The sequence below is a fragment of the Solanum lycopersicum genome, chromosome 5 (assembly GCF_036512215.1).
Source record: "Solanum lycopersicum chromosome 5, SLM_r2.1".
NCBI classification, from domain to species: Eukaryota; Viridiplantae; Streptophyta; class Magnoliopsida; order Solanales; family Solanaceae; genus Solanum; species Solanum lycopersicum.
This window is the reverse complement of record NC_090804.1, coordinates 1,121,317-1,147,124: the sequence shown is the minus strand read 5'-3', so window position 1 is coordinate 1,147,124 and position 25,808 is coordinate 1,121,317. Positions and strand designations below refer to the sequence as shown.

The window sequence follows — 25,808 nt, the reverse complement described above, 5'->3', positions numbered from 1 at the left end:
TATATATATATATATATATATATATATATGAAATTATTTATCATTTTATATTTATGAAATTAATTTTAAATTTTATATATATATAAAAGACTCATGATCTCGGTATGAAAAAATTACACTAAAGAATAACTAATTACTAAAATTGTTGACTAGCAATTTTTTTATAAAATAATGTGTATTTCAAAGTTTGTAATCACAAATAAGTATTTATAAAAAAAAAACATTGAGATATCCTATTTGTCTGTTCAGTGTCTTTAGATATTTCAATAATTTATTAGTGTTTTATTTGATAAGATTGTACAATAATTAAGGAAATATTGATAGTTTTCAAAATTTTCAAAATTTACATGATCACGAAAATAAATATACAACTTTATAAAAGTTAAAATTTCATATTAAAATAAAACTTTACTATAATTTTATATTTATCTTATTTTATATTATGATTTCATATCACATATTTAACGGCAAACCCTAAAGGAATGAGACAAAAGAATTGAAGGAAGAGAGAGAAAAATAAAAAAAAAAATTGAGAAGTAAATAAAAATGGTAGAGATAATGAAGTTTCTCCAACTCCCATTTATGGAGAAGACAATAATGTACATAAAATAGACAAAGTAATAGGTCCACTAAAACGTGCACCCCTTATCAACATTCAATTTTTAGCCACATTTCCTGATAATAATATCTTCGTATAATTATTGGGGAAAATATATATATATATATATATATATATAAAGCATATGAAAGACATGTTTATTGTGACGGAGTGCGATATACTTGTAATATTGGTGTTACACACAATAATTTCAAGTGATAGAAAATAAATTATAATTATAAATCAAATATGAAAAAAAATGTAATGTTATTGATACATATATGTGGTTGCAAATCTTTTTATCTGTTGATCTTCTTTCTGAATCAAGGGTCACATATTTGTCTAAGATGATATTGATCTCGGTGAAAGGATTTTGAAGCATTTGGTTATCAAATAGAGTCTGACATATTTTGTTCTCTTTATGAATATTTCTCGAATATCTCAAGAGTTCGCAGGAATTCAAGATCTTGATCTTTTGAGTATCCAAGAGTTAATGATATATTTGAGATACAATAACGAACATTTTTGCCCTAAAATGTAAATAAATAGTGATTGTCATCATAACTTTTTTAGTGACTCTATTCAAATTTATTATACATAATTATATTTTCTATTTTTAGTGTTTTATTGATCAAACGTATTCAGAGTCACCCAATAATATCGTACTGATTTAGAATTCGAACAATTTGAAGACAAGTTTTAGGTGTTCAAAGATCAAGAACAAATTCAATTGTATTTGGAAGTTAATATTGCAATTTATTATATTTTTCTTGATTTGAATAACTCTTTTTTAAAAAAAATTTCATATTTAATCAAATATCATTATATGATAACACTTTAAACAATTTTTCAAAATAAAAAAATTACTCTTGTCAAAGGGAAAAGAAAAACATATTAATTCATAAATTCTCCAAACACATGATTTTCATGATTACCGACATTAATGAATTTAATTCTCCAGAGCAATGACGATAATACCATTTAATTTCTTTAATGTTTTGAGTGTGTGACCATATAATAGAAAATTTAATTTTTCAAAGTGGCAAATGCCCATACAAAAAAAAAGGATAATGTTAGCTGCCCACTATAAATGGTTGTATTATTTTGAATTTTCTTCTAAACGTGATTCTGTCAAAATTATTTGCTTAGTCACTCTAATTTATTTAATATCGAGTGTTTATTTTAAATCAAATAATTTTATTGTAATAATCAAATATAAGTAATAAAAAAATATGATTTAATTATAATTAAATAACAAATATATATATATATATAAAAATAATGTAAACGATAAAGAATTTTATATGTAAATTATCGTTTGATTAAAGAAAATTTAAAGTGAAATCAAAATAAAGAAAAAAAGTTTGACCTTTTTAACTCCTTAAAAAATTAATTGTCAAATATGTGAAAAATAAATAACTGCACAAAACACAAGTTTAATGGCACGTGCAAAATATTTGTAACAACAACAATCTTAGTTCATATATTTAAATTCCAAATATAGTAAATCGAATATTATGTCATCATTTTATTTAAATATGGTGGTGCCTGATCAACGCATCTTGATAAAAATAGGTAATATTAAAATATGTAATTATTTCTTCTAAGAATTTAAAGTATTTAACGAAATATATTTTTAATTATTTACTTAGATATTTTTTCAAAACATTCTTTCACATTTTTTTCATGGTTCAAACTCTTTTTTATTGTGTGCTAAATGTGAGATAATAATATGACTGAAATATATAATTATTCTGAAGTGTACAATCATTTTATTTTAAATTTAAATTATAAAAAAATCATTATTAAAATTAATTTTTAATATATATTTGCTATCTCCTATCCATACGAGCACTGACAATGAAATTTTATTTAGTTGTCCACAATTTATTTGAAATTGATGCATATTAATATTGTCTATCGTATAAAATCCATTTAAAGTTTTTAACTATAAAATAATCTATTACATCCAAAAGAAATTAGATACTCGGTCTCTATCTATGCAAATACATTTTCAGCCATAAATAAATAAATTGACATCTCACTATATATTTATTATTTTTCTATTTCAATTTAATTATCAAAAAAAAATTTGTTTTTTACTAGGTGTACACACGTAGTCTGATTAAATTTAAATTTGTGCTGAAAATCACCTTAGAGGATGAATCATTCTCTAACAAAAACAACTGTGTAACGAGAGAAGCTCAAATCTAAAACCTCAACTTAAAAATAAAGGAGTAATTATCACGAAGAAAAAAAATTACTCATAAGAGGAAGAAGAAAAGTGGAAGAAGCATCTTATTGTAAAGCCAATATAAGAATATTCATTATAATCCTAATAATTAAATACCGTATTAACTATATGATTTTGACATTTCACGTTCTACGTATTTTGTCACGTTTATCATTTGTTTCATGAAGTTAAATTAATTAATTATACCAACTAGTCAACATAAATGCACTATTTTAATATCACTCCACATTCAATTTGTTGTCTCTCTCTCCTCCATATATATAAAAATAAAAATAAAAATTTATCTTCATCTAAATTATCTTATATTATATAGTCCCATCGTAGGTCGATTTGAAACCAACAAATAAAAAATACCCACAAATTTTCTTGATAAATTTTTCATAAATTATGGGTACTAAGAAAGTTTTGGTCTCGGTGATGTTTTCTATGTTCATGTTTTTTTCTTCGGGGCGCGAAGAAGAATGTTTGAATCCATTTTTGATTGATCAAAATATTTTCGCGAAAGATTATATTATAAATTTAGCGAATGATACTGAGACAGTGAAATGGATGAAGAAAATAAGGAGACAAATTCACGAGAATCCGGAACTTGCTTATGAAGAATTTATGACAAGTGCTTTGATTAGAGAGGAACTTGATCGGATGGGAGTTAAATACCGGTGGCCGGTGGCTAAAACCGGTGTCGTTGCCGCCATCGGCTCCGGTAAGCCGCCGTTTGTTGCTCTGAGAGCTGATATGGATGCTTTGCCTATTCAGGTTAGTAATTGTTTTTAATGTTCTTATAGTTTCATTTAAGTTTTTTTTTTGAAATTTTCATATTATGTGTTTGATTGAAAATATTATTATAAAAAGATTTGACGGTAGAGGAACGATAATTGCGGAGAAGGAGATAAGTACATCCTTTTGTTCATAATTCGTGAAAATTACTTTCATCATTGACCTGTTTAGTTCGACTTGTACAATTTATTGTCCTTTGAAATTTTTGAACTAAATCTAAGATAATTTTGTAGGCAAGAAAATTAAAAAACAAGCAGTAATATTTATTCCATTTTAAAATAGTTATCATGTTTTATCATTTGATTTACTTTTAAAATTAAAACTTATATATTCAAATCTTGTAAAACTAGTATAAAGTATAGTTTCTCTTATATTAATATAAGGAAAAATATATGTTTAAAAAAGTAATTAAAATTTACTAAATTGAATTAATTATGACAAATAAAAAGAAACGGCGCACTAATTAGTGGCGGCATCATCTCAGCCATGAATGGAATTTATGAGTCAAACCTTATTTTATTTTATTTTTCGACCACATTCATTAATCAACCTAAGTACGTAGGACATATTTTGAATATTAATACCTCTTTTTTCTTTGTATCACGTGAAAAGAATAAGTTTTCTTTGTTATTTAAGTATGAGTTTAAATTATATGTATCATCAGTATTAATGTTTATATGAGTTAAATTTTTAAACTATTTATAGCAAAAAATATACAAGTACCTTTCTAGATTATGATCGAAATTTTAGAGACATACTTTAACTATTTTAATGTTCTAGTACCTCTCGAACTTATTTTTTTGTAATTTTGTGCATTTTTTTTATTTACGTGGTATTCAAATATCTCTCATGTGCCTCAATTGCGTGGAGTCACAAAGTATGTCACGTAAGACAAAAGATGTATAAAATTACCAACAAAAAAAAAGTTCAGAAAGATAATAAAACCTTAGTTTAGTGAAGATATGTCTCTGAAGTTTTAGTCATAGTTAAGAGAGCTATTTGTGTATTTTCCCATATAAAAATTAAATTGCTAATACTTTTGATCAAAATTACATTGCTAATACTTTTTTTTTGAACATCAAGAAATATACTCAGACTTTTCTATAACATATAAAATCATCTCATTATAACCGCCTAGCTAGTACGTTTGTTGATTTTTTGAACTGTTTTTCCATATAATTTCATGTTTTCTGTAATAACATTGCGCTATAACAATATGAAAGATATCTATTATAAAGAGATTTGACTGTTATCTACTTATAGGAATTATCAAACTGGGAACACAAGAGTAAAATTGATGGCAAAATGCATGCTTGTGCTCATGATGCACATACCACTATGCTTCTTGGTGCTGCTAAAATATTACAACAACTCCAACACAATTTACAGGTAACTGACGCTATAAAAAAAACCGTGAATTATCTGAAGATTTTCTTGGGGATTAGTATAAAAAATTTTTATACTAATTATCAAAAAAGTTCCTATGTAATTTACAGTTTTCTTTTAGTGTAACTATAAAAACCTTCATCTAAAGGCCTAAATTTTCGTTAGAGTACTAATAGAATTCATCGTTTGTTCATGCCTATATACAGGGTACAGTTGTGTTAATTTTTCAACCCGCGGAGGAACGAGGGCACGGGGCTAAAGATATGATAGATGAAGGTGTTCTTGAAAATGTAGAAGCCATATTTGGTTTGCATTTAGTACATAAATATTCAAGTGGTATAGTTGCATCTAGGGCTGGTGAATTTTTAGCTGGATGTGGAAGTTTTAAAGCAACAATTAGAGGCAAAGGTGGACATGCTGCTATACCACAAGATACTGTTGATCCTATTTTGGCTGCTTCTACTTCTGTTATTAGTTTGCAAAGTATTGTGTCAAGAGAGGCTGATCCTCTTGAATCTCAGGTAATTAATACTATTTAGTTATATTTCGTGTTTACGTTTGGTCGTAGATTTTGAAGTTTGAAACTTAAGAAAATTGAAAATTTGAGTTTTGGAGGTTATGATTGTTGGAATATGATATTTAGTGAGTGGAAGTATTAAAAACTGGACTGGAAATTTGGAAATTATTTAATAATTAGATCTTCTTTATGTCTTAACATATAATTTATATTTCACGCACATTTCGTCATAGATTTTGAAGTTAAAATTGGAAAATTTGAATTTTTCTGAGTGAAAATACCAAAAGCTGGTACGGGAACTTAGAAATATTTGAAGATTAAATTTTTAGTATCTGATCAAATTTTATGGCCATACAGATATGGGCAGATAAGTTGTATTTTACTTATATTTCGTTATAGGTATTGAAGTTGAAACATCAAAATTTGAAAAATTGAGTTTTTCTTAGTGAAAATTCGATAAACTGGTGTGGAAACTTAATAATATTTGAACATTAGATTTTTAGTATCAGATTGAATTTTATGGACAAACAGATATTTATAGATAAATTATATATTCGTCATAGATTTTAAAAGTTAAAATTTAAATTTGGAAATTTGAGTTTTTCTGAGTGAAAATCCTATAAACTGGTATGGGAAACTTAAAACTATTTAAAAATTAGATTTTCAGTACCTGATTAAATTTTATGGCTGTATATCTATCTATATCTATATCTATATATATATATATATATATATATATATATATATATATATAATATTTTAGAAAATCAACGATTAAATGTTAGCTTCATTTTCAAATTATTTTTTGAGGATAACAAAGAGTTTTTGTAATTTTTGTAGGTTGTTTCTGTGGCTATGATTCAAGGGGGGTCCTCATTTAATGTAATACCAGATTCAGCTACAATTTCTGGGACTTATAGAGCATTTAGTAAAGAGAGTTTCTATGGTTTGAGGAAAAGAATCGAAGAGGTAATTAACTATCTGACTCAATTTATATGACATATTTTTCTTTTTAGTATCCGTTGATAATTTATTTTTAAGTTTTCTATTTCACCTCGATGAATGATTGCTTTTTATTTCTACTTAATTTCATGATCAAAAGTTATAAGTTTTAAATGTATATTTCTCTTTTTATCAAATATACATATTTACACCAACTCTAAGGATGTGAAATGTCAAACTAGGATTACTTTATCTTAACATTTGATCTTTCTTTAATTTATCTAATGCCTCAAATTTCGAACTTCAAAAATTTTGTATTCGATGATAAATTTATATTTTAAAATTGATGAACATTTTCAGATCGTACGAGCACAAGCAGCTGTACATAGATGTACGGTGGAGATTGACTTTGATGGTCGTGAAAATCCAACAGTTCCTCCAACTATAAACAATGAGAAAATATATAAACATGCTCGAAAAGTATCGAAAATGATCGTTGGAGAAGAAAACTATAAGTTAGCATCTAGTTTTATGGGAAGCGAAGATTTTGCTGTGTTTTTAGAGAATATCCCTGGATCGTTGTTCTTTTTGGGAACAAAAAATGAAAAGATTGGTGCAATTTATCCTCCACATAATCCAAATTTCTTCATTGATGAAGATGTTCTTCCAATTGGAGCAGCAATTCATGCAACTTTTGCATATACATACCTTTTAAATTCTACAAATAAGTGTATTAATTCTCATTCTTCTTATTAGAAAAAATCATGTAAAATATTCTTTAGTTTTTTTGTTTTTTTTTTGTGTGTGTATGTTATCTATATATATGCAAGAAGATGATCATTAGGTCTAGTCCAATTTTGTTTTAATATCTTACTTATAATTTATTAATATGTTAAAAGTTAATACGAAAGACAATGTATGTGTGTATCTCTTTGTATATCAGGTATATATTCATGAAATTTTATGTGACACTTGTTGCCGATTCTTGTAAGATAATTATTTTTTATTCTAAAATAGTGGTAGCGAAAAATTCTATTTATACAAATCACCTAAAAAGACAAGTAAAAAATTAGAAATCAAATTTAAATATATTTGAGAAGTAAATAGTAACAGAGAGAGTATTAGTTATTGGTAATTCAAAACGTAAAATATTTGAGAAGTAAATAGTGACGGAGAAAGTATTATCTATTAGTAATTCAGAACGTTTGATGGTGATGATTCATTAGGTGAAATTTTGGAAAGTTTTTTTATATATATAGTTGTATTTTAAGTGTATCAATATAGTTGTATTATAAGTGTATCAAATTATCAAATATAAACTATAGTTGTAATACAATTTAAATTTAATACTATACGTTATTATAAATTTGATTGTTATTATTTTACAACAAATATAATATATTTATAACATCGTAAACTGATCTAAATTGTGCTTGAATATTTGAAAATTCACATCTAATACTTGTAATAGATTTGTATTATAAATATTTTTATAATATATTCCCGATATACATTAAAAATGTCTATAATATGCATGATATATTGAATTAAAAATATATTACAATTGTCCTTTATTTTTCTCTCCTATTAGCAATGTTAAAAATGCATTATACCTAATTTATAAATTAGTATTTTCGATAAGAGTATAATAATTTATAAATTAGGTAATATAATATTATTATTTAAGTAATAATATATATATCCAATTTATAATTTTTCCCCAAAAAACTTTTATAATTTCCTTTTGTTTCAACTTGAGTTGAACAAAATCTCCATTGACCGGCGAATCTCCCGGCGATCTCTTTCTCCGGCGAAATCGAATTTCAGGTTTCCTTTTTTCTCTCTCGCACTGTACTATATCTGCCTTAAATCTGAAAAAATTTGTCAATTTTTTTTTTCTGTGAATCGAATGGGTTTTTAGAAATCGCAGGTAAGAATGGCAGAGCAGAAGAAGCAGAAAGTGGGATCTAAAAAAGTGAATCAGCTTCGTCCGTTAGATTTTGGGGTTAATATAACTGTGAAGGTGATTAGTAAGAAGCTAATTGCACAGAGAAATCGTATTGCTGAATGTTTGGTTGGTGATGAAACTGGAATTATTATCTTTACTGCCCGCAATGATCAAGGTAATTTTGTTTTGATTGATTTCGAACTTTGCTCACTGATTACAGATGTTATTAAGAAAGAAATTAGTGTTTGGATTGAGTAGATATCGAGTTTTTATTGTTAGGATTGGATTTATGTTATTAAGATTTCAGCATTGATGTCAAAGGGAAACTAATATTGATGACTTTCCTGTTTTTTGTTGATGTTATGAGTTTGACTTCTGTTGTATGTATTGAAAAACTTCTGGATTGGGAAATATTGAGTCTTTAATGTCTATCATTTAAGGTTTGTGGATGTGTTTTTGGAAGAGTAGGATGCTGAGAAGGGACTGAATTGTTTAGTTCGTCCTCGGATTGTAAAGCTCATGTCAGTTGCCAAAAAGATAAATCGAAGTGTCGTTAGGAAGGGGAATATGATGTGCTTTAAAAGCTTATAGATCTGTGCCAAACTCAAAGAGAGAGTAATAGGAATAGAGTGAATGAGTGGAAACATACGAGTCTAGAAACTTAGGTTTTAATGTAGATGCATGTTGGAGTGTTGTGATAGTTACATGCTTCGGCATTAAGTTCAAAAATCCCAACAACATACCCGAGGTAATCCCATAAGTGGGATCTGGGTAGGGTGGTGTGTAAGCAGCCTTACCCCTACCATCTCAGCCTCGTCTCCTGTATCTTGTCCATTACAAAGGCTACTCCCACCTTGTGCTGAATGTTACTGATCCTATCTCACCTAGTATACTCATACATCCATCTCAACATCCTCATTTTTGCTAATCTCATATTTTTGTCATGCGAGTTTTTGACTGACCAACACTCTGCCATACAACATAGTTGGTCTGACTACCACTTCATAAAACTTTACCTTTAAGGCTCGGTGACACATTCTTATCACACAAGATACCGGTTCCAAGCTTCCATTTCAGCCACCTCACTTCAATACGATGTCTTGCTAAGTGCAAAATCCTAGCAGATGCAAAAACATAAGGTGCTTTCTTCCCATTTGTCCAGCCTTGCCGGAGAATGACTTGTTCTTGTATTGATGGAAGGTCTTTGGAATTAGTCGAGGTGCAAGCAAGTTGGCCCGGACACCATGCTTATTAAAACAATTCAATTGGTTTTACTTTCTTTCTCTCAAATTTGGTATTGGGAAAGTGGTTTCTAGACAGTGTTGTACTGAAGAAACAGAAAAGACAACTACCTAAACCTAAGTAACAGACAAGTCGCATAAGTATGAGCTAATGAAATCTCTTACATACTTCAATATTCCTACCTCTCTAACTGTAATTTTCCTCTTATTAGCCGATTATCATAGTAATTCTGGCTGCTAGTCATGTTTAAGAGCTTCAATAAATGTTATCTAAATTACCAGATTCATCACTGATCTCAGAGAACTTCCTTATCGTTTTATTTCTGATGTCGAGATGCTTGCCTAGTTGAAGCATCAAGGTGACATAGACATGATTAAGTTCTTTAATTTCAAAAACGCTACCTGGCATTTCCACTGTTAAATGAAATAGAAAGAAAATGATTAAAGGACAAGGAAACTTGGTCTATTAAATTTATCCACAGAAAATGACTTGAACTGATAAGTCCCTAAAATTTAGCCAGAAAAGAATGGAAGGATAGAGGGTAAGTCTATAAGATTGTTGACTTCCGAACTTGCTCTTTCTAATTGCCTTTAATGTTTGTTGTTTGATATCGTTATTTGCTTTATTTACAAGGATTTTCAACTATTCTCTTTTTGTCCTTGTCCATTGCTCAAGTTCTGTAATTCAGTTTGAACTTCTTTTTTTTTTTTTCAACTTTAATCAGACTGTTAGGGACATGTCTTACTCCAACTTCCTCGCATAGAATTCAAGATTTGCTTTAGTTATTCATCGAAGACGCCTTAAATTTGGATTGTCTTTTGTCTAGTGGATTTAATTCAAGACGGTTCAACACTAGTGCTGACAAAAGCTAAAGTTGACATGTTCAAAGGATCGATGAGACTTGCTGTTGACAGATTTGGACGTATTGAAATTGGTGCACCAGCCAGTTTCTCAGTGGAGCAAGATATTAACATGTCCTTGATTGAGTTTGAACGTGTAGACGTTGTTGTGTAAGCAACCATTTTCCTCAAAAAGGTAACAAAAGCTTTGAATACAAAGCTTAATTCTATCTCTTAGGTACTTTTCCCTTGCATTTCTGGAAGAGAAAGACTAAGACACTTATTCCCAAAGTAAAACTTTTTTGTAGTATTGAAGAGGAACAAGCTATTAATTCCTGTTTACTTATTAATGTGTTGGATAATCCATGACTTAAGAACTTACAAAAAGTGTTCTATAGATATGTTTTGTTGGATAATCAGTGATCTTTTTATTTATGTATTAACACCTTTTCTTTAAGTTCAATCTTCTTAGATTAATTGCACAATTTGCTAATGAGTTGGTCTTTAGTTTTTGTCCTTACTATGACGTAACTTGTGGGATATTATGATGGGAAGATAAAAAAAATGTCGCACCTTTTTTGATAACAATTTAACTTTAAAATTTCGATTTTATGATTTATAGCTACACAAACATCTATGACTTATTTTAAACTACCGTTAAAAATCGTTCTTTTTTTTAAAAAACCTAGTCATACTACATCATATAAATTTGTACAGAGAGAATATTATGTAATGAATTATTGGTGCCCATTTGTAACTTATTTCATCACAAAAGACTCTTAATGATTGTACATTTCTTAATGAACGGTAAAGTTAATTAATAACTTCATTAAATTTCAAGGGAGTTTAATCTAGACTTGGTCGACACCTACTTCTTGATAAATATAACACAAAAGTGCAATATAACCGTTACAATGAACTTTATAGTAAAGCAAAAATGGAAAAAAGAGTTACAATCTTTCGATAATGTATAATGTTATTTGTATATGTATATCAGTTCGATAATGTATAATGTTAGTCGCGAGTGATAATTATATCAAACTATAGCTATGATGAATAATTATGTAGTATAAGTTTAATTTTCCCTAAAATAAATTATTTCACCTTTGGTACTCCAAGCTCTCATGGAATATGTTACTCTAAATGCAAAAAGAAGTAGTAACTGTTAAGGGTCATATTTACGGTGTTAGAAATATGAATGCTTAGAATATCAATTCTGTAAAAAAAAAAAAAGAACCTATATTCTGCTACTAGTTAATTACATCAAAATCATCATGACTTATCTAAGAAACAAGCAACAAAACTACTAGAAATCCTTGTAGAACAGCCAGTATGATGTAGAGTAAGTTCTTGTGCAACAGCATAACTTTAGGACCATCAGTAACCATGAGAGGGAAATGGCACTTGTCGTCGGATGGATCGTTATGAGTTACCATAGCCAAGCCTTGAAAATCACAGTCCAAACTGTTCTGGTTATTGAATTGATAATACATATTGAAAGCATATGAAGTATTTCCTTGTTCACTCAGATGATTACAGGAAGAACCATAGCTCAATGCAGTACAATCAGAACGACTACACGCGTATTCAACACTCTTTGCCAGGTAAATTTGTGCATCTTTTGGTAAGTGTGGCTTCAGTACACACCATCTTTTATGCATATATGTTACGCCTTCTACTGCAGCGAGTGGTTTTTCAGATAAGCCTATAGCTAGCTCATATTTAGGCTTACCATCAAACTCGAAGATTCCCCAATGCCTCTCAAAGTTACCAGGAGCAATGCTTTTAGTATTCTCATCAATCAAGCTGAACAAGTAAACGTCAATTTTCCCCTTCCTTGTAGGGGTTCCTTCTCCACTCAAAGCATGTTGAATCAACCCTTGGTTGAATCTCTTTGCATTTTCAATATTCGCGTGTTTGTCTCCATCTGTTGGCCATCCTACTTCTCCGACTATGATTTTCATGTTGGGAAATCCAGCTTTCTTCAAAGACCAAGCAAGAGTATCGAAATTGGCATCAAACACGTTGGTGTAAACACAATCGCCATCTTTCATAGGCTTGTTTGAACCATTAAAGAAGGCATACTCGAATGGGAAGTAATTGTTTGCATAGAGACTGAGGAAAGGGTAAATGTTTACCACGAAAGGAGCATCATTTGAGTCGAGATATTGAACAATTTGAATGGCTAAATCGCGTATCTCTGGCCTGAAATCGCCTGCTGAAGGGAAAGGATTCGAGTCAGGGGAGTAGTAAATGTCCGCGTTTAAAGGAACAACTGCTTTCACCTCTGGCCCTAATCCAGCATGGTTGATAGCTTCTTGAACATTTCTCAGAGCTGGAAAAGTGGAATGTAGATAAGTTCCATTGTATGTTTGAAGAAAAGGCTCATTTCCTACTGCTACATACCTGCATTATTAACAAAAAAAATCGCGAGGAGGTCAGTTGGTTGGCCGAGGGCATATCTAAAATTTTATCAATATTCATGGGCTAACACACACAAAAATCAAAAGAGTAGTCTAATTCCTGCAAGTTGGCTCCTAAGTGTAAAAGTATGCCACAATAAATGGTGAAGCTATACGTAATGTTCTTCCAACTCATTACAGTTGTCATCATAGAGTTTTTTCAGAACAATCAACCCAAAGCGTCATTTTACCCTTAATATTACTTTTTCGAGATTCAAACAAGTCTATCTTTGACCGTAAGTTTTTCATAGATCCTTTTAACATTTTGAATTATTAATTATTGTGACTTATAGTACTCTTTACGTAGTTTACAAATATATAAATTTCATTTTCAAAAAAATTTGAAGATTCCATACGCAAATGTCCGGCCAAAGTTGAACTATTTGACTCTTGAAAAACGAAAAGTGTCACATAAAATGTGACAGAGGGAGTAATTGTTTTTGAAGTAAACGATATTAGTTACATATTTTTGTACTTTTAGGTTCACGTGATGAAAACAACTAAGAAGAGGACAAGTCATGCGAGGGGTCCATGGGTTCACGTGAACCAGACTCTAAAGAAAGTAAAAAAAATTGAGTATATATCTCCATGCAAGAAGTGAAACATATGTTGGGACTTAAATTAACCTGATTTTGACTCCATGAGTGTAAGCATAAGCAGAAACATTAGCATCAATCCAAGAAGCTGCCATTCCAGGGTCAGTACTCATATCTTGTAACATATAATTAGGAATTGCAAGCATCACTTCAATATCACTACCTATTAAAGCACTCAAAATCTTGTCATCTGCTTCAAATAATTTCACTTTATCAAATCCATTTTCTTTAAGCATCTTCACTACACTCTCTGCTGCTAACTGATGAGATGCCATAGTACCCCAGTTCACTCCCACACTCAAACATCTCCGCGCCATTGTTATAAACACTAAAGTTACAATTCCAAGTATCAATATATGCCTACAAACTACACCACTCATCATCGTCATCATTTACTTATGAGGATGAAGATCTCTCGAGACGTTCTTAGTGAAGAAAGACCAATGAGAAGGATGAAAAGAGAAGACAGAAGCAAGATAAGAGAATGACAAGATGTTATGACAGAAAATCCATATCTAAATTAGTAGCCAGGGGAAAAAGCCATCTTACACTTCCAAAAGTTGTAAGATTGAAAAATATACTTCTTTTTCTTTTTATAGTAGTATTTTATATTACTTTTTTCCTTTTTTGGAGGGACAATGGAGGGGAAAGAGAAGAATTTGATAAGAATCTAAACTTTATATCAATGAAGATTATATCATTCAAAACTTTAGTTTGTTAGTCTTTGCTTATGTGCTTTGTTCAGTTTTATATTTTGCTTTGTATAATGTATTATTTCCTATAACAATCAAAGTGGAATTTAGCATACTTGAGTCATAAGCAAGCGTCAACAATAAGGACTAGGACAGATGAGAAGAATCGATCGCCTGTCACATCCTACCAGCAACAATTATCGAATAACTGTATCCATCAAGACTAGGACATATGAGAAAAATCGATCACCTGTCACATCCCACCAGCAACAATTATCGGATAATTGTATCCACCAAGACTAGGACAGATGATAAGAATCGATCACCTGGTGTGTTTTTTTTAACATAAAATGATGACAAATGTGTGACTTAGTGGGGCAAAATAAAATAAAGTTTAGAGAAAAGATATGACCCCAGAAAAAGTTGAAGAGGTAATTGACTCATTTCTATAAGGATATTGAAAAGAATCATCGACAGTACCCTGCTTTCCAACCAAAATCTACGTGTTTCAAGGTTTATGCAACCTTTTCTCATTGTTGTTTACACTTGCTTTTTCATCAAAAGTTACAAGCTTTTTGTAGCTTTTGATTTTCAAGAAAAAGTTGGTTCAAGACTCTGGTGCAATTCCTATTCAAGCAGATATACATCTTGCAAAAGATATAATTCCTCCGTCAACATCCACAAGTATTGACTGTGTTGTCCATAAACGATAACTATCATGGAGGTTGGTGACTTCCCTTGCACATATAACGTCAGCTCAAGTTCCGATACCAACGTCATAAGAGGGGCTGAGTTCACTCTCAGACTTCTATTGCAAGAAGTATAAAAGATGGATTTCATAGGATAACACTTTAAAGGTTTAGTATTTTACAAAAAAAAATATATTCCAGTTTACAGGAATCCAGCTATGAAGATTCATTTGGTTTTCATGATTCTCGCCTTGAAGAGTATCGTTGTTTACCCTAGTCATCAGTGCATGTTTCTTCTGGTAATCTGAAGCTTAAACAAAACATAGCCTGCATAAGATATGAAATAGAATAGCTCAGGGGCATAAACGCACAAGAATATACCCATAAAAAGTTAACAAAATGAATGCTGACGCTCCAAAAAAGTGGAGTCGTCTATCAAACGTGTACCTTATTTGGAGCAACATCTCTAACCCTGTGAAATACAGGGTTTTGGACTTTGGCTCCTAGGGCAGACTCGGCCACCTGCAAGTCAACAAATTGAGAAGACCATACAATAGAATGTAGACTAGCCGAAGTAAATATAAGATGGGAATAAGTACGTTGAAGGTAGATTTAGTAACACTAGTAGGACCAGATGGCCTAGTAAAGTAATAACTGAGAGCATTAATAATCAACTTGACCTGTGATACACTATGTCGAGATACTGAATACTATGCAAGCTACAGCATGCTTCACGGATTTAGCTAATCTAGTTATTCAAGGACATGGTAAACAATAAAACCAAGTGCATAAATCATCAACAACCACAAATTATATATCTACACCTGTAATTTACTAACTCATTGACATGCCCAGGGAACTTGGATATTTTGGTTTTGCTACTAAAATTGCACATCATTGTTTCTGTCATGCACTTGTTTCATAATATTATCACCGACACTGGGTAGATTTCAAATAATCCTGTGGTGGTCAGCAAATTGAAAATGTAAGAGAATGGCTTTCATCCGCCCCAAAATTGAAAAGGTTTTGGTTTAAAAATGATGATAGTCACTTGACTTCATTTATTATCCTAACTGAAAATTAAGAGAGAAAGAGACATGCCACCAACTCTGATTTCAGATGCTGCTTTTAAGCATGAGTAACCCTGTCAAACTGATATGGAAAGTCGAAATAGAACAAACTAGCTGTTGAACTAGGTATTACCGAGATAATGTAGTCTTCTGTTTCACTTGCTCGTATGAAGCAATAGCAGTGAATCCAGGGTAGAGATCCCTTCCAGTATCTCCTTCTAATAAGGCCTCTAAAGGCATCTAGGGAAAGAAAAGAAACTATCAATTGCCTTGGTATAAAAATACGTTAGCAAATATCAGTGCCTGATGAAAGACAAGAAGTTCTGTTTAACAGGTTTTAAAAGATCACGAACTCCAGAAAACACAAGGTACTAAACAGAAAAATCACCCATAAAACACAGCTATAACCTGCTACAGGGTTTAGAGTAATATCAGTTCTATTTTTATCATAGTGTGTAACTTAGTTGAAATAGAGCATGCTAAGTACAACAAATGGATTTGACTGACACAGTTAGCATCACAAACTATATTACCTTCATTAACATGGTAAATGCATCACGGAATGAACTGATGAACAGCAAATGTATATAGTTTGAAATACTTTTTACTTCCCCTTTTTGTTACAGAGATCAAGATCGTTTCTGACATTTGAGCACCAGTTCAATGACCTATCTCCAAAAAGTGAACATTTTGCAAGACTTTGACCTAAAGTTGGTGCTGTTAGAAGCAAACTTATACATTTCCCTATTATGTCGGTTTGCAAAATTGGTTGGATTCTAAAATTAAGACACAAGGTCAAATTACTACCACTTATGCTTAAAACCCTGTCAAAATTGTATTGGATTCTTGCACTATGATCTACATATAGTATTTTATTAGAAAGAGACATCCAATAAACTTGGATAAAGACAGCTGACAAGCATATAATGTTGACCTCAGTTCAAAGACATGATGTTGAAGGGAGATATGGTCATAGTAGATTTACCAAGAAACTCCAGAGCAGAAGCTGGTAGGTTCATGATCACATGGTCCACATGCTCCGAGGGTTTTGTGTTCAATGACTCAGAACCCTTCACTCTCTTATTTGGACCCCTTTTTCTTCTACCAGCAACACAAACACCATCATTGACTGCAGATCTCCTTTCTCCCTCTAATTCACCAAATGAACAAATTTAGTTACTTTTGTTCAAGTGTCCCAAAAGCATGATATTCACAAAAACATTGAATTCAGTATCTGGACGCAGATAGACAGATAACTATTTCTAAATTATATTCAACCAACTAAGCACACTAGAGCGTGTATCATTTCTTTAATATCCCCACCTTCTTGAGAACTCTCCGCACGTCTTTTCACAGAAGTCACATTCATATCTTCTATGACAGATGAGCCTCCGAGTCCAGCAGTGTTGCATGAAGTTCCGTCAGGTACTTCTTTGACATCATCTGCAAGGGTGGTTCAGATTAATTGATGAGATGCTTTGAGGGTATGATAACGAGTATATAACTGAATACTTCACATACAGTCTTCAGATAGTTTCTCCCTATGTGCTTCGCCACTGAATTTGTCAGAGCAATCAATCTCAGCTTCTGCATTGCTTCCATTGCAGGGTACAGCAACGAGTTGAGAAATAAATTTCCTTGCATCCATATTGTATGGGAAAACTAGATGATCAACCTTGCTGATTTCAGCATTCGTTTTGAGATAATGAATGCTATCTGGATTCAAATCGTTTGCATAAACCGCACATCCTTTCTGTGCAGCGGGAATAGCAAAAGGACCAATGCCAGCAAACATATCACATATGGTCTCCCCTGCCTGGAACTTTGAGACCAGCCTTATATGCTCATGTTCCAGTCTAGAATTCCAATACACCAAGCTATAATCAAGCTTGAAAGTTGCTCCATATTGCTTCACTTCTGTGACCATATCATCTTTCCCAGCCAGTATCTCAAATTTTGGCACACGAAATTCATTGGTAATGGTTCCAACTTTATTTACGACTGTCTGGATCCTGGGGTAGTTTTTCTGCATGGATCAGGAATGAATACCATATTCAAATTAAGAAGACTGGTGACTCAGGAAAGGAAGAAACAGGGTAGCAAACTCTCACTAAAAGTAAGTGAAAAATTGATAGAAATATCATCACATGGATGCCTGCATATAAAGTGAAGGAGATGGAAGGAGGCAGTCTAGCTCTAATGCAAGTAAAATCAAGTCTCTGGCACCAAAAATAATGTTAAGGAAAAGCAATTTCATTCAGAAAGAAAGAACCCTAGTTTAGGAAAAGAAAATTGATATATCCCATTCTCATGAATTAGTCCAAAAATACTTAAGGTGAAGAAGTTAAATGAAATGCTAAACAACTTACAAATGAAAACATGCAGAGATTCATTTATAAGGTGAATTTTGAAAGAAAACCAACTGTACTTTTGACTTCTTCTTTTTTTATGGAAGATGCACATATTGAGGCCATAAATTAGAAGGCATACATCATAAATAACTTTGGCAATCACATCCTTGTAAGGAAGAAGATCATCAGTTATATTCAAATGAGCAATGTGACCTGCACAAATACCAAGTCAATTCGTTAGGGAACTCGGCTGGAAGGTCAGTGTTGAAAATTCAGACTTTGAAATAAAGAAGCATAGAAATTTAGTCAAGGAAAAGAGACACACACACAAGATTCTCTATAATCTATTTAGAGTATAGAAAAGATAAAGAGAGAAAAATGTTGGATTAATATACTTAACTATTGTCTCAAATGATGATGGTACATCAAGGCCAGATGGCAGAATCTGCTTTAATATATGATCTGCAATGAAGTTGCAGTTATAAAGCAATTGGTAGAATATAAGCCAACTAGCAATTTCAATCTTAATTATTGAATTTGAGAAGTACTAAAATAAACACATAGTATACGTATGAACTCAAGGAGCACTGCTTTCAAATAATATTACACGGCTTTGTTACACACTATACAGGAAGGCAAAGCCTGCGAAGATTAGCTTCTAAGATATTTGAGATACATACAACAACAAACAAAATAACTATCTGCTTTTGGCTAGAAACATATGTTGAAAGCTACATTTTGCCTCCTATTTTAAATACTTTACTTGTGTTTAAGTTTGAACCTAAGCACTTTATGCTTATTATGAATGTTATGTAAGACATGATTTAGAGCAAAAGAAGAAATTTGGATATAAAACGGATGAGTTTGAGCAAAGACTCATGGCACCATAGCAATTTTAGCAGTTCAAACACAGTTGGGTTTGAGCTTGAGCAATGACTCATGGCACCATAGCAGGTTTAGTAGTTCCACATAATGTCTACATTCATCATCTTAATCATAATTTTGCACATCATGTCTACTGAAAAAGAGAAACTATATAGTAGTTCGCACATCATGTCTACTGAAAAAGAGAAATCATATGGTAGTTTCGCACATCAGGACTCGTGGCACCGTAAATCTTTTCCTATATTTCTCACACTTTATTTTCAGGCAAGCAACATTTGTAATAGTATCACTTCAAAAAAATTCGCATGATTTCAAGAAAAAGCATACAGAGATGAATAAGAGAGAGAGAAGCGGATAAATACATTGGGAACAAGCCTCCGCGCTTTTTCAAGTAGAACGGATTGCAGTATTGCAAGACAGAAGACATACAATATCAGGAACTGCAAAAAGATAATAGGTCTTATTTTTCAACTTATTCTGAAAGAATCGTTGCTGACCTGCACTCCAATAAGAATAGCCAAGTGACAGTGAATAGGGAGCAACTTCAAACTGACACAGGCCTTTCAGTTCAGCAAGCTTTTGAGCAGGAATATCAGACAAGTCTGTCAAATAATTGGCCAAAAAAGTAGGCAAGTTAGAAAGAAGTTGTAGGTGACATTAGTCAGAATATACCAACATTCAAAATAGATTTGCATCTCAGAAATCTAAAGAAAACAGCCTCTATCTCACACAAGGTACGGGTAAGGTTTGCATACATCCTAACCCTCCCAGACCCAACTTGCGGGACTACACTGGGTTGTTGTTGTTGTAGACATCTGCGTTAGTAACAGTGATTCCCAGGGTACGAAACTTGAATGAGAACATGATGAGAGACAACACGGGAAATGAACAGAACCCACAAGTAACAGAAATGGATGACGAATCTTCATAATGATTAGAGTGATTAACAAAGTTACTTAAGAACAATGTGTTAGATAAATTTCCTACAACCAATAATTGGTTGAGAACAATATGACACAGACAATATCCACACACAGACTTGTTTTAGATACGTCAGAAGTCCTATAGTTAGAGCCCATGACGTATCTAGAATCGTCTGAATGGGATGTCAGGAACTAAAGCAAAAGTATATGTTCCTTAAAGCAAGATAATACCAACAATGACCTTAGAAAATGGAAGATAAAAACTGCTAAACATAAATATATTTAATAAGACAATAACCCTTATCCCAAGAGTTTTGCCTTTTCTGATCATTTTTCATGAAGCCAGAAATGAAAATAAAGGTACGATTCAAAAGAACACATCATTTACCTGGGGTTTTTACTTTTTCTGAGAAAATCATGTAACGAGTTTTTTCATTTGTTGGGTCCTCAGTGATAGGCTTTACGCGTGGCCTGTCAAATAAATGCCTACAAGAAATGATCTTTTGTCACCAACAGTACCAAAAGAAAAGGTTAAAAATGTAAATGAGACCCTCAACAAAGGAGACACCACTAAATAATTGAAAGTTGAGGTGTTTAGTTGTTCCAGAAGGTGTGTGCTCTAAATCAGAAAATTCAACAATAAAATAGGTGTGAGGAGAAGTGTGTCCTTTAGACAACATCTAATATTGAGTTTCAGATGTGTATCTGCGAGGTATTTTCAAAAGATATTGTACTGTAAATTAGAGGAGAATTCACCAACAGATGGTACGAATTATAGAGAAAATTAAGTGCTCAATCTATCTTTTACTCAGTAGAATCAAGTGTGGTAGAAGGTAATTATTTTTTTAAAAAAAAAAGGTATATACGGCATGCCTGTAGGTTGAATTTCTCATTAACTTGAAAGCAAATGTAAAAAGAATATCATAAAACCCACACACAATTATCAAGGATCACTGTTCATGTAAGAGACCATACATACACTTTATTTTATCAAGATCAGAATATTGTAACTAAAGTGCCAGCACCCCAAAAATTCTTTTTTCTATTTTGACAAGGAAAACAATGTTTACATGATAATTTGTCAAGCAAAACCATTCAACTCCCAGCAAATACTGTGAAGTAGAATAATTCTATGTACAGCTAAATAATACACATGATCAAAAACCATGTTTGTTTGCTTGTTTGGGGTAGGGGAAGGGGAAATGGTGGAGGGCATTACAAGGTGGGAATCAAACCCTCACCAACAAGGTGAAAGTTCAGGTAGCCAACCAACAGAAATACTAAAATTCCCTTAAAAAGGCCATGTTTGTTAAGCTAAATTCAGATGGTAGTTTAGGAATGGTCCTTGTGGAGAAGGAGGGATTATCAGAGATACTGTGAAGGAAGACTTATTAATGCAATCATCTTTTCTAGGAGAGTTGACAAAGCCATCAAGAAAGCTAGAGGATATCCCAGCAATCATCTTTTCTGTTATTGGAGCTAACTGGTCACACCTTTTGTAACCTGGCATCTTCCTATACCCATTTCAATAACAATCTTTAACCTTATCAAAAAAAGCTTAATCTTTAACTTATTTTTAATTTTTCTTTTACCCGACTACTTTGTTTTGCTTGTTTTCGAAGAAAATGCTCAATTTAATATTTGATTCCAATGCTTATTACAGTTTGTGCGAGCTATACTACAGCAATAAGGCAAATTAATGCAATTATGGAGGTAACGAAGAAGTACCCGTTGAGTATTTTCATGGCAGCTTTACAATGTTCTCGTGGAATTCGAAGCGCCCATAACTTCAAGTGCATATCGAACTTGCTTTCGTCCAGTTCCACCATTTTTACAGGATTAAGAAAGCTCAAGTTCTCAACTTTCGTTAATGGAAGATTTCAAATTGCACCAGTTTGATTTAGGGTTTTTCTTCTCTATTGGAGAAGAAGGAACAAAATAGGTCCCTTTATTTTAAGGATAAGACTTAAAATGATCCTTTATATATTGCATGTAGCACTATAGTCTCTTAAGTTTGAAAAAAATAGCATATTTAGTACACCCAATTTGGGAAATAAATTCATTCGAAATTTAATCTCAAAATTAATTATTTTTTATTCGTCATACCAACACAAATTCTAAGAAAATAGATTAGAAATTAAATGATGGCGAGACGAGTCTGGTTTGATATCAGGTGAGAGTATTGTGGAGACTGAAATTATTTAAATGAAGCAGATTAAAATTATTTTTTAAAATACGTATTTGAGTTGAAGTGAATTGAAGATATATGTGATTTAAATAAATTTTTATTTTATCGTATTTTCCCTAAAGGAAACAAAAGCTAAGATAGGCATGTTTTGATGAACACTTCATTTGATTCGTTTTTTGGTAAGTAACTTAATTATATATTGATCAATACTTTTAACGTATTACAATTTATTTATGAAATCACAAATCATTTTTGTTTTATTCTTTTTATTTGATGAATGTATTTTTAAATGTCATAATTCATGCTCGTAAGATTAATTTAATCAAATCTCGTTTAGAGAAGAAATTGTGTGGATTGTTTATGTATTATTAATTATATCGAATTAATTGAAAACCTCAAATTATACTATATGATATTGAGTGAATCGTATCGAAATCTTGATGATTTAACTGAATTTGCTTTCAAGTTGCAATAGTATCACCTTAACACAATTTGTTGCTCTTAGATTATATTGAAATAATTGTTTCTAATTTATTGAATTTAACTATAAAAAACCATTTTTGGTTTAATATTGTATCATATCTTCACTTTTCTTTATATTATTAATTATAAAATCAATACATAATAAAAAGCAATTAAGACATTATAATGTTTTCAAAAAGTTTTTTTCTCTCTATTTCTTTTTCTTTTCAAATATACAGTGCAAAATTCTTATACATATATTATTAAAGCTTGGATCAATCATACAATATTATCTCGTGATTTTTGTAAAGTCTCACCTAGCTAATAAAAAATATATTATTAAAAAACTTTGATGTAATAAATGAAAGAAGAGTATTTTTTAACTTCGAACCTGTCGAAGATGATGGGAGTGTATATTCATTGCAATTCAAAAATTATAACAATCATAATGCATTTAATTTAAGAAATGAAAAGATATTAATGACTCAACTTAAACATATTTGATACAATTTCATAATTTTGAGAAAAGAGTACAAACAACTTGCCATGATACAACAATTAAACACATCAAAAAGCAATACAAAAAAAAAAGTCAAGAAACTCACAAACGTATCATAATGAATCGTAAACACAAAAACAAAGATGACCATAAACATTTAAACTTTAAACTCTCTCCTTAATAACAAGGAAAGAAATAACCAAACTGAAAAATCCAACCACCATTGAAGGCAATGAGGTGATTATGGCACCGGAGGATTGCGATGGAGAGGGGGCGGGGGCGGGGGCATGGTGGTCATGGCCCTCATGAGCTATAACAACAGACGCTAAAAATACAACACAAGCAATGAAGTTGAATGCAACACTTGAAACTTTGAAAGCCATTACTTTCTCGTTTTTCAAAATTCAAATATTGCCTTCAACTTGTTTTATTCTCAACTTGTTTTATTGGTTGAGAATATAATTTTATTTTTTTTAGGATAAAAATGGATTGTGTTGGGAGTTCTTTGCAAATACTATACTTATTTATACTATATGTTTTTTAAGGTTGTACAACTTTTCATAATTGATAAATTCTTATTATCATTCTTTCATTGACTTTTTATTTTTATTTTTTTTCCATATATTTATTTTTGTATGTGGAAATAAAGCAAGTAGCTGGATGGTGGGAGATCATTTCAACAATTTCTAATAAGAATTGTTTTTTTAATTAATACAAGTACATGATTATTTGTACAATGACACCAATAAGTTCTTAATATTTAACTATTCTATTATATATAAAAAAACCTATTGAGTTGTAAAAATTAGGTTAAGTCCAAATTAAATGACTCGACTTTTATAGATGATTTAATGGTAAATGAAATGAATTGAAAATTATTAGGTTAATAAAAATAATTAAAAATATTGGTGTCTTTAATGAATAGACTTACCTAATATTTATTGATGGAATATATGTGATAAGTATCTCATAAAAAATTAATTAAAATACACATAAAATGATCCAAATATCAAGATTTACTATTATCAAATGAAAGATCGAATAGTCATTATTTTAGCAATTTGAAAATGGAATATTTTCTCATCTTTCATTTTTATTTTTCATATTTCATTTCTCGAGAGTTAATTTATATAAACTTTGATTACTATTTTTAAATGTATTTTTTTTATTAAATGATACAAGAAGGAGAAAAATTACAACTTGCTAATAATTTTCATATAATTTTCAAATTGTCTACTTTTAAATTTAAAATATTAAATTAATCTGATACAATTTAAATCTAAAAATTAATAAAATTAACTCTCTATAAAAATAAACAAAAAAGGGAAAAAATTATAATGAATTGTTTATATATTTTATCACAATGAAACTAAAAGTCAGGGGAAATGTCACAGTTGCCCCTCGACGCTTAGAAAAATAAAATATTATAGTACTATGTTAATTAATTAAGTCCAATTATTAAAAATAAAATATTTTGATTTGTTTGATTATTTCCGTAACAACTGAAAAAAAAATAATTAAGAAGTGGACTCTGTAAAACTAGACAAAGGAAAAGAAATTAAAGACTCTGTAAAATAATTAAATTAAATACGTGTAACTATTATAATTGGATATATTGTCATCAACAACTTAAAAATGAACTTTAAAATTTTTTTCATCATAATATAAGGGGATATTACAAGTACAATCATATGAAAATCTTAATATTTAGCTAATAGTTTTTTAGTAAACTTTATATCTTATAAAAAAAATCTCTTTCGAAAAATTATTGATACATCTATGATAATGGTAAGGATGAATTTTTATGGCTATATATATACAATAATTTTTTTTTAATCTATCAATAAATTTCATTCAGAAACTTAAACAATAACTTGTTCTAATTAATTACGTAACTAAATGTTATTATTATTATTTTTAATTCAAAATTTTGAATTTCTTTTTATTACTCATTTTTCAAGTATATATTAAATAACTAAGTTAACCACAATACATATGTTCTATATCTCCTTTAATTTATACATCAATTTCAATTGAAATAATTCTAAAATTTTACGATTTAATAAAGATTAATGCATATAATTTAAAAAAATATTGGAAGTCAAAAGTGCTGGAAGACGTGCCTATAACAATTGAAAGCATGAATTGGTATAGTCAAATTGGCTCTTTGTGATTATTTTTAATTTTATGATGGACACCCATTAACTAACAAATTATTTTTTTTATATAAAATGGAAAATAACTTTCATAATTTTTTTCATGTTTGGTTTGAGAAATTCTCTTGAAAGATGAATTACATAAAAATTAAAAAAAAAATAGCTTTCAAGTGCATTATCTTCTTCACCCCCGCCCTAGTTATTAAAGACTAGAAATTAATTAAGAAATTCATTTTTTTTGGGTAAAATTATAAAATAATATAATTCAGTAAAAAAACATTTATAGAATAATTTATAATTTTTTCAATTTCTAATGTTAAAAAAATTAGAAA

At 30.5% G+C, this 25,808-nt stretch overlaps 4 protein-coding genes across 6 annotated transcripts; 2 read left to right on the top strand and 2 right to left on the bottom strand.

Annotated features, from left to right (window-relative positions):
* Positions 1 to 3,077: 3,077 nt before the first annotated feature.
* LOC101266415 (IAA-amino acid hydrolase ILR1-like 2) lies at positions 3,078 to 7,443 on the top strand. Its single transcript, XM_004238668.5, has 5 exons — positions 3,078 to 3,608; positions 4,893 to 5,018; positions 5,222 to 5,536; positions 6,373 to 6,501; positions 6,835 to 7,443. Exons 1-5 carry the CDS (start codon positions 3,240 to 3,242, stop codon positions 7,228 to 7,230), a joined length of 1,335 nt encoding a protein of 444 aa, XP_004238716.1. The 5' UTR covers positions 3,078 to 3,239; the 3' UTR covers positions 7,231 to 7,443.
* A 719-nt stretch (positions 7,444 to 8,162) lies between these two features.
* Positions 8,163 to 10,960, top strand: LOC101266120 (uncharacterized protein At4g28440-like). Of its 2 annotated transcripts, none has more exons than XM_004238667.5 (3): positions 8,163 to 8,301; positions 8,405 to 8,597; positions 10,491 to 10,960. In XM_004238667.5, exons 2-3 carry the CDS (start codon positions 8,411 to 8,413, stop codon positions 10,676 to 10,678), a joined length of 375 nt encoding a protein of 124 aa, XP_004238715.1. In that variant the 5' UTR covers positions 8,163 to 8,301; positions 8,405 to 8,410; the 3' UTR covers positions 10,679 to 10,960. The 2 variants fall into 2 exon arrangements, with proteins under 2 accessions (XP_004238715.1, XP_010320625.1); XM_010322323.4 differs by having other exon boundaries at positions 8,166 to 8,301; positions 8,396 to 8,597.
* Positions 10,961 to 11,656: 696 nt separating this feature from the next.
* Positions 11,657 to 14,125, bottom strand: LOC101251982 (glucan endo-1,3-beta-glucosidase 6-like). Of its 2 annotated transcripts, XM_010322322.4 has the most exons (3): positions 13,592 to 14,056; positions 12,642 to 12,909; positions 11,657 to 12,485 (listed from the first exon to the last, which is right to left on the bottom strand). In XM_010322322.4, exons 1-3 carry the CDS (start codon positions 13,951 to 13,953, stop codon positions 11,787 to 11,789), a joined length of 1,329 nt encoding a protein of 442 aa, XP_010320624.1. In that variant the 5' UTR covers positions 13,954 to 14,056; the 3' UTR covers positions 11,657 to 11,786. The 2 variants fall into 2 exon arrangements, with proteins under 2 accessions (XP_010320624.1, XP_004239361.1); XM_004239313.5 differs by having other exon boundaries at positions 11,657 to 12,909; positions 13,592 to 14,125.
* Positions 14,126 to 15,059: 934 nt separating this feature from the next.
* Positions 15,060 to 22,115, bottom strand: LOC101265822 (tRNA (guanine(37)-N1)-methyltransferase 2). The gene is made up of 11 exons (XM_069297713.1): positions 21,900 to 22,115; positions 20,560 to 20,657; positions 19,746 to 19,850; positions 18,765 to 18,825; positions 18,503 to 18,578; positions 17,534 to 18,038; positions 17,336 to 17,455; positions 16,998 to 17,162; positions 16,146 to 16,252; positions 15,390 to 15,464; positions 15,060 to 15,269 (listed from the first exon to the last, which is right to left on the bottom strand). The coding sequence occupies exons 1-11, from the start codon at positions 21,998 to 22,000 to the stop codon at positions 15,216 to 15,218; spliced, it is 1,467 nt and encodes a 488-aa protein (XP_069153814.1). The 5' UTR covers positions 22,001 to 22,115; the 3' UTR covers positions 15,060 to 15,215.
* Between the last annotated feature and the right edge of the window lie 3,693 nt (positions 22,116 to 25,808).

Coding starts and splice junctions, on each gene's coding strand:
- LOC101251982 (XM_004239313.5), bottom strand. CDS start 13,953: ATGATGACGATGATGAGTGGTGTAGTTTGTAGGCATATATTGATACTT. Junction 12,910..13,591: donor ACTCATGGAGTCAAAATCAG/GTTAATTTAAGT, acceptor TTAATAATGCAG/GTATGTAGCAGTAGGAAATG.
- LOC101266415 (XM_004238668.5), top strand. CDS start 3,240: ATGGGTACTAAGAAAGTTTTGGTCTCGGTGATGTTTTCTATGTTCATG. Junction 3,609..4,892: donor TGGATGCTTTGCCTATTCAG/GTTAGTAATTGT, acceptor ATCTACTTATAG/GAATTATCAAACTGGGAACA. Junction 5,537..6,372: donor CTGATCCTCTTGAATCTCAG/GTAATTAATACT, acceptor TAATTTTTGTAG/GTTGTTTCTGTGGCTATGAT.
- LOC101266120 (XM_004238667.5), top strand. CDS start 8,411: ATGGCAGAGCAGAAGAAGCAGAAAGTGGGATCTAAAAAAGTGAATCAG. Junction 8,598..10,490: donor TACTGCCCGCAATGATCAAG/GTAATTTTGTTT, acceptor TCTTTTGTCTAG/TGGATTTAATTCAAGACGGT.
- LOC101265822 (XM_069297713.1), bottom strand. CDS start 22,000: ATGGTGGAACTGGACGAAAGCAAGTTCGATATGCACTTGAAGTTATGG. Junction 17,456..17,533: donor GGAGAAACTATCTGAAGACT/GTATGTGAAGTA, acceptor CCACCCTTGCAG/ATGATGTCAAAGAAGTACCT. Junction 16,253..16,997: donor TTCTGCTCTGGAGTTTCTTG/GTAAATCTACTA, acceptor TTCTTTCCCTAG/ATGCCTTTAGAGGCCTTATT.